General features: G+C 43.6%; 1 protein-coding gene across 3 annotated transcripts in view; it reads right to left on the bottom strand.

The window, feature by feature from the left end:
• Positions 1–474: 474 nt before the first annotated feature.
• The window catches only part of lrp6 (low density lipoprotein receptor-related protein 6), a 26,726-nt gene continuing 19,607 nt past the window's right edge, over positions 475–7,593 (bottom strand). For all 3 annotated transcript variants that reach the window (XM_051419777.1, XM_051419778.1, XM_051419779.1), the window contains 6 exons: positions 7,303–7,539; positions 6,329–6,439; positions 5,983–6,213; positions 5,764–5,900; positions 4,893–4,990; positions 475–4,288 (listed from right to left, as the gene is read on the bottom strand). In XM_051419777.1, the coding sequence (XP_051275737.1) occupies positions 3,973–4,288; positions 4,893–4,990; positions 5,764–5,900; positions 5,983–6,213; positions 6,329–6,439; positions 7,303–7,539 (1,130 nt within the window). In that variant the 3' untranslated portion in view covers positions 475–3,972. The remainder of the gene's footprint in view (positions 4,289–4,892; positions 4,991–5,763; positions 5,901–5,982; positions 6,214–6,328; positions 6,440–7,302; positions 7,540–7,593) is intronic.

The following is a 7,593-nucleotide window of genomic DNA, read 5'->3' as shown; positions in this document are numbered from 1 at the left end:
AATGCCAATTTGATGCTCAAGTCTCTGTAAAAGAATATTATGGTCAATGGTGTCAAATGCAGCACTAAGATCTAATAATACAAGTACAGAGACAAGTCCATTGTCAGAAGCAGTCAGAAGGTCATTATTAACTTTAACCAGAGCTGTCTCTGTGCTATGATGAACTCTAAATCCTGACTGAAAATCCTCAAATAAACTATTGTTATGTAGAAAGTCACACAACTCTTTGGCGACTACTTTCTCCAGAATCTTAGAGAGGAAGGGGAGGTTAGAGATTGGTCTATAGTTGGCTAAAACCCCTGGGTCAAGAGTGGACTTTTTAAGAAGGGGTTTAATTACAGCTACTTTAAAGGACTATAGACTTACTGCTAACCCTAACCCCCCCCCCACACACACACACACACACACACACACACACACACTGTAAAGTGATTAATATTAAATATTATTGATCAGCACACAGACACAAAGTGGAAAAGTTCACTCACTTTATATTTAACAAAAAGAAAAAATCAGCATTTGATGAGTTACAACAGCTTATGGTGGCAGCTGATGGGCTGTACAGGTCCATCTGGTGTTCAGGTAAAGCAGTCATCGTATAAAAACGCAGAGCACCATGAGAGCAGAACGGATCAACGACAACATTTCATAAAAACAACGACACAAACTTCTGTTTCCTGTCGAACCTCCGAGAAAAAACCTGGAGTCAAAAGTGCTTTTAACAAAAACCTTTTCAACCTTTTTACACTTCCACTTCCTTCAAACCTTTTCCTCCCACGTTCGTTTCAACCTGTACAAAACTTTCACTGCAGACGTTCGTCTGTCGCGTCGGGAGGAAAACCACCGCTCAGGGTAGAAAGCTCCGGTATCCAACTGAAACCCACCGAAACGGTTTCAATACGTCCGTCCTCAAAAATATGCCAATATATTCGGAGCCAGCAGATCTTTGTTTTATATCTCCGGCCCCAAAATATCCAGATTAAATTAATCAGTTTAATCAATTTAATTTCTTAAAGTAAGAAATCGGAAAACGAGTCGGAAAAACTCAAAACTCTTCTTCTACGGAAGCTCTGAAAGGAAAGTTCAAGTTTTTTTTCCCTTCTTTGGTGAAAAAAAATCTTTTAAGAGATTTTGTCAATATTTTTTTTAGAAAAATGATCTTGAAAAAAGTTTTTCCCTTTTTAACCCGTTTTCACAGATGGAAAAAAAAATAAAATAAATGATCACCTTTCATAGACGAAAAAAGAAAATTAAAAACTTGCCTTTCAGGGGTTCCATAGATAAAACTAATCAGTGTCAATATTGAATTTAGAAATTCATATTCACTGGTTCACTCAAATTATTAATATGTACCTTAAAAATATGAAATCAAGTCCTAAATTCATTCTGTACAATTAATAATTTTGTCTCTTAATAAACAGATTTTTGAGTCAATTAATTAAAACTTATAGTTTATAATAAGTATGTTATTAATCGGAGGGAGCAGACGAGGTAAACAGAGCCTTCGGATGATTTAAAGTCCCGACAGCGAGCAGACGATCGATACGATCTAAAGATGAAAGTGAAAAACCTCCTCAGTCGGTCAAACGTTGCACAACTTCCCTCCGGCTGCTCGACAACCACCAGTTCTGTACCAGAAATCATTTCAAAATAAAAGTCCTGTAAAGTGCAGTTAGAGAATGAGAACGTCTCCAAAATGTTTGTTTGTTTGTTTGTAGTGTATGTGCGCAGGTGAACAATGTGAAATGATGATTGTACCACAGGTAGCTGAGGATGTACGGAGGCAGCAGGGAGCCAAAAAAACACATATTTATGTCCTGGTCCGACACAAACTGGACTTCTGGCACCGTCACTGGTTTCGGTGGTTTGAGATTCTGTTCAGATAAAACAAGACTGTTTTTAATTTATGCACAATATTACACTGTAAAAACATCATTTCACCTTTATCCCGAACAGATCCGCTACGGAAGCCCCTAAAGTCCACGGACACAATATTTTTATATCTTGTGCGCACAAAATAAGATAAAGATAAGTTTATCAATAATAATTTGACTTGTGAGCAAAAGTTAAAACCTTGTGAACAAACAAACTTTAGATAACGAGTTTGTGCACAAGTTAAAAACTACAAAAATATCTTTCAGAACTTCGTTGGCTCCATATATTGATCCTTCCTAAGCCCCGCCCCTATTGGCTCCTAACTGTGATTGGAGCACAGAGCAAAAAGGGGGCGGGACTTAGCCCTTTTCTGTCCTAAAAAAATTCTCTTGAAACAAGTTGAAATCAATAGGATGTTTAAATTGAATAATAACGTCCTGCAGAATACGGAGGCTGAGTATCGAAGATATAAATATATTTTATTACTGAAAATCTGAAAGTTTGATCAAAGAAATTGTTTTTTTATGTTCAATTAAATTTTCAAGTTTCAGGTATGTTTTACGTATAGTGAGATGATAACGACACCCAGCCCCGTATAATTCAGTGTTTTTTAGATTAAACTAAATCTTTGTTTCAAGGATTTTCAGTTTTTCTAGAACAGAAAAAGTTTTTTAATGAAAAGAATAAAATGCCTCGTTAAGACAGATGTTGTTTTTGTGCTTGCAATGTTTAAAAAAGCAAAAGACGAGATGTTAGAAACACTAATAAACGGACGTGAAAAGATTGTCAGATTCATGCTGGTGTTATTTTTCTCTTCGACAGGAAACGTTTCGATCAGACGACGAAACAAATCATCTCGAAAAAAAAGATTCTGCTCGTCACGAGGAAACAGATTTACAACAAAAACAACAACAACAGAGCGGACGCCGCCTGGCGCTCGTCCGCTGGTCCCGGCCTCTCCGCCTCCTCCGCGGTTTAAAAAAAAAAAAAAGATTATTTTGGCACAACAGTCCTTCCTTTACATGAACAGACACTGAAAACCTGGATATGTTCTTCGATTGGACTGATCTGAGATTGTCGCCGTACGTTCGGATTCTGTAGAAAAATATAATGAGGCAATATAAAAAAAGACGGAATGAAAAGTACTGCGATGATAGATTTACAATGATTTCTATATAGCTTATAAATACGATATCTACACAATATGTGGTACAAAAATACTATAGAGCATTTAGTGGGCACTGGGTTCCTTTGTGTTTCTTTTTTTCCTCAAAGTAAAAATAAAACAGGAAGTGAAGACTGGTCAGGCACAAGATCGCTGCTTCCTCCGTATGTGAGGGTTAATTAATAAAACAAGGTGTTAACAGAAAGTCAAACACAAGCGTTTGTTTTGGTTTAAATCCGACTGAACTCGATGATTTCGAGGATGTGAGTCATGTTACATCAGAAAGTGTTTGTCCCCCCTGGGCCTCCGTACATTGTTCCGTTTGTAGTGTAGAGGCGGATTGTCAGGAGGTTGTGTGTCCCTTCAGGAACTCCGTAGTGTGTAATCAACCGTATTGATCCCCGCAGCCTCGTCAATACTCTCCTCTGATTGGCTAATAAATATGTGCCTTATTGCTTCTTGATAACACGACTCACATCCACAGCGGATCCTACGACCGTTCCCAGGAGGTCAAACACCCGGTACCGCGTCCTCCTCCAGTTCACATGGTAACCACAGACACAAGATGGCCGCCGCCCGCCGCCGCCGCCGCCGCCGTGGGGGTGGAGCCTCCTCCTGCAGCTGCTGATGGTTTCATATTTGGTTTGTTCAGTCCATCGTGTGCTTCCTGTCCTTCAGCCTCTCGTCTCCGCGTTAAGGCAACTTATATTTGTGATGATTTTAATAAAACCTTTTCCTATAAAATGTACAAAGTGTGGATACAAACTCTGCGGCGTCGTCAGTAAACACTGTAGAAAATATATAAATATGCTTTTCTCTTTTTCAATGTACAAATGTTTCCTTTATTCGTCCTCCTGGTTCAGTCTCTCTTCCCGTTTTTAACCTCATATATGCACAATTGCTATTTACAGTGAGGGGGCGGAGCTGGCGGCTCACGAGGAGTCCGTGCAGGGCGACGGCGGCGGCGGGTAGAGGTGGTGGGAGTAGCTGCGCTCGGTGTAAGGCGACGGCGGGCAGCTCTCGCAGTTCTCCTCCGCCGACAGGTACTGGCTGCGGGGCGTCGGCGGCGGCGGGAAAGGCTCCGAGTCGTAGTTGAGGTCGCTGGTGTAGCCCTTGGCGGCGGCGGAGGAGACTGTGGCGCCGGACTTGAGCGGCACCCTGCGTCCCGGAGTGTAGTCGCTGTCGCAGACGTCGGTGCTGCAGGGGGTGGTGGGAGGGGCAAAGTGGCGGTAGGTGTACGGCCGGTAGCTGACAGACACAAACAACAATCATTAGCATTTATTAACGGCCAGCTAACACCAGCTAACACCAGCTAACACCAGCTAACACTAGCTAGCTTGCGTTTAGCTAACTTAAGATGTTACTTAATCTTTTTTTTATCTTTCTAAGTTTTTTATTTTATTTGAATGTATCTGTCTGTCTGTCTGTCTGTCTCTCTGTCTCTCTGTCTGTCTGTCTGTCTGTCTCTGTCTCTCTGTCTGTCTGTCTGTCTGTCTGTCTGTCTCTGTCTCTGTCTGTCTGTCTGTCTCTGTCTCTCTGTCGTCTGTCTCTGTCTGTCTGTCTCTCTCTGTCTGTCTGTCTGTCTGTCTGTCTCTGTCTGTCTGTCTGTCTGTCTCTCTCTGTCTGTCTGTCTCTCTGTCTGTCTCTCTCTGTCTGTCTCTCTCTCTCTCTCTCTCTCTCTCTCTCTCTGTCTGTCTGTCTGTCTCTCTGTCTGTCTCTCTCTGTCTGTCTCTCTCTCTCTCTCTCTCTCTGTCTGTCTGTCTGTCTGTCTGTCTGTCTGTCTCTACAGGAGAAGAGTCCTGACAGAGGGACAAGAGGAGTGGATGAAGATGAAGATGAAGATGAAGAGTACCTGTATGATCGGTGTGTTGACGGGCTGTTGGAGGAATAACCGAACTCCATGGTGTACTGAGAGCGAACTGTAGCAGGAGACGGAGGAGGATTCAGGATCTGTAAACAACAAACAAACAACAACAACATGAATGGAAACGCTTCATTAGATCAATAATAAAGGGCGGCTGTGGCTCAGAGGCAGAGCGGGTCGTTCCTTAATCAGAAGGTTGTGGGTTCGATCCCCGGCTCCTGGTGCCACATGACGAAGTATCCTTGAGCAAGATCCTGAACCCTGAATTGCTCCTGAGTGTGTGAGTGTTAGGTTCTGTTAGGTTGGGGTTGTTGGGTTCTGTTAGGTTGGGGTTGTTGGGTTCTGTTGGGTTGGGGTTGTTGGGTTCTGTTAGGTTGCGGTTGTTGGGTTGGGGTTGTTGGGTTCTGTTAGGTTGGGGTTGTTAGGTTCTGTTAGGTTAGGTTGGGTTCTGTTAGGTTGGGGTTGTTGGGTTCTGTTAGGTTGGGGTTGTTGGGTTCTGTTGGGTTGGGGTTGTTGGGTTCTGTTAGGTTGCGGTTGTTGGGTTGGGGTTGTTGGGTTCTGTTAGGTTGGGGTTGTTAGGTTCTGTTAGGTTAGGTTGGGGTTGTTGGGTTCTGTTAGGTTGGGTTCTGTTAGGTTGGGGTTGTTGGGTTCTGTTGGGTTGGGGTTGTTGGGTTCTGTTAGATGGACTGTGAGTGAAGTGTGAGTGAAAGGGTGAATGTGTCTGTAGTGTAAAAGTGCTTTGAGTGGTCGAAAGACTAGAAAGGAAATTATACAAGTACAGCTCCATTTACCATTTACCAATAACAGTTAATATTCAGTATTGATTATTGATTGGGAGGATGTAAAGGGCTACACTCACCGGGGGGAAGTAGGTTCCCTTGGTGCTGGACGAGCTGCTGGACGACGCTCCGGTGACGTGAGCGCGGTCGTACGGCGGCCCGCTGCTCCCGCCCATGATGCTGAGGGAGCCAATCACAGACTTCCCTCGGGACATTCCTGTTGATGAGATCAGAAATTAAACATTAACAATAATTATTCCTTAAACGTGTCATCGTGAGCGCGGCGGCGTGCGTCCCACCTGGCAGCGAGCTGGACAGCGAGCTGGGGTGCGGCACGTATCCCAACGGCACCGACGACGGGCCGTGAACCACAAAGTCGTTGGTGACCGTCTCGCCGTCGTCCTTCATCTGTGGGCAGAGGACCCGCTGACACACAAAGTACACGGCGCCCACCACGAACAACGCCATGACCACGCCCACGATGGAGCCGATGGTGTTGTTGGGAGGGGGAGGAGGCTCCTCCGTCGGGTCTGAAACCACAGAAGAAGAAAAGTTTTTGTTCGGTTTATCTTTTAATGTGGAATAAATATAAAATATACTAAACAACTAAATCAATCAATCGATCAATCAACCGATCGCACTCACAGCAGCCAATCTCGTCAGAGTTGTCTGTACAGTCCATGTTGTGGTCGCACTTCTTATGTTTCCCGATGCACTGACCGTTAGAGCAGGTGAATTGATCAGGAGGACAACGCACTGCAGACAGGAAGAGACGTTATTAACCCAATCAATATCATCAATGTCATCAATATCATCCATATCATCAATACAGCATCAGTAACATCCATAAAGATACAGTGTAAACTGATCACTATGATTGATACAGTGTAAACTGATCACTATGATTGATACAGTGTATACTAGGGAGGTCCGATATTATCGGACGATATTCACTAAAATATGTAATATCGGGAATTATGGGTATCGGGTTTTTATAACCGATGTTTGTTCTGATGGCTTCAGCATTTCCCAGCCTGCATGAACGCAGCATGGGACGTTTACTGGCGCGCGCTAGATGACGTAACAACAACAACTAGACTGGTTGGTTGCTAACCGTGGCTAACAAGCAAACAATTTAAAGCTGAATGATTTTAATATTAACACAAAATAAGTGCAATGCACCTTTAATATTTCACCCTGCTCTGAGCTGTTCCTTAACCAAACTAACAATTGGCTTAGAGTTTACATTAGCACTCCTTCAGGTGAATAATACAATTAAACACATTAACCAAAGCTAGCGCTTAGCTAGCGATTAGCGTTAGCGCTACTTTCAGTATTAATACAATGAAAGTTGAAGTTGTTCTCTTATTTTGCACAGACAGTGTTTAGATTTGGAAAGCCATGTTGCATTTATGTATGCATCCAGTGGGGCATCACAATAAAATGGGGCATAATGTGTTAATTCCACAACAGGAGATATGTTGTTACAGTTTTGGTGTAAAAAGCCTGCAGATATCGGTATCGGACATTGAGAGTTGGACAATATTGGAATATCGGATATCGGCAGAAAAGCCAATATCGAGCATCCCTAGTGTATACTGATCACTATGCTTGATTACCTTCACACTTGTTCTCATCGGACCGGTCCTGACAGTTGATCTCTCCGTTGCAGCGGAGGTTCAGATCAATACACTGTCGGCTGTCACACTGGAACTCCGACTCGGAGCAGACGGGACAGTTTTCCTCGTCACTGCTGTCGTCACATTCGGGATAACCGTCACACCTCCAGGCCTGAGGGATGCAGTCCACCTCCCCCGAGGTACAGGAGAACTGTTCCGGAGAGCAGGTTGGGGGCTCTGAGGGGGAAGGAGGGGGGAGGAGGAGGAAGAGGAAGAGGAGGAGGAGGAAGA

Source organism: Dicentrarchus labrax, unplaced genomic scaffold (assembly GCF_905237075.1).
Source record: "Dicentrarchus labrax unplaced genomic scaffold, dlabrax2021, whole genome shotgun sequence".
In the NCBI taxonomy this organism is placed as follows: Eukaryota; Metazoa; Chordata; class Actinopteri; family Moronidae; genus Dicentrarchus; species Dicentrarchus labrax.
The sequence above is the reverse complement of the archived record's forward strand: the minus strand, read 5'-3'. Positions and strand labels throughout refer to the sequence as shown.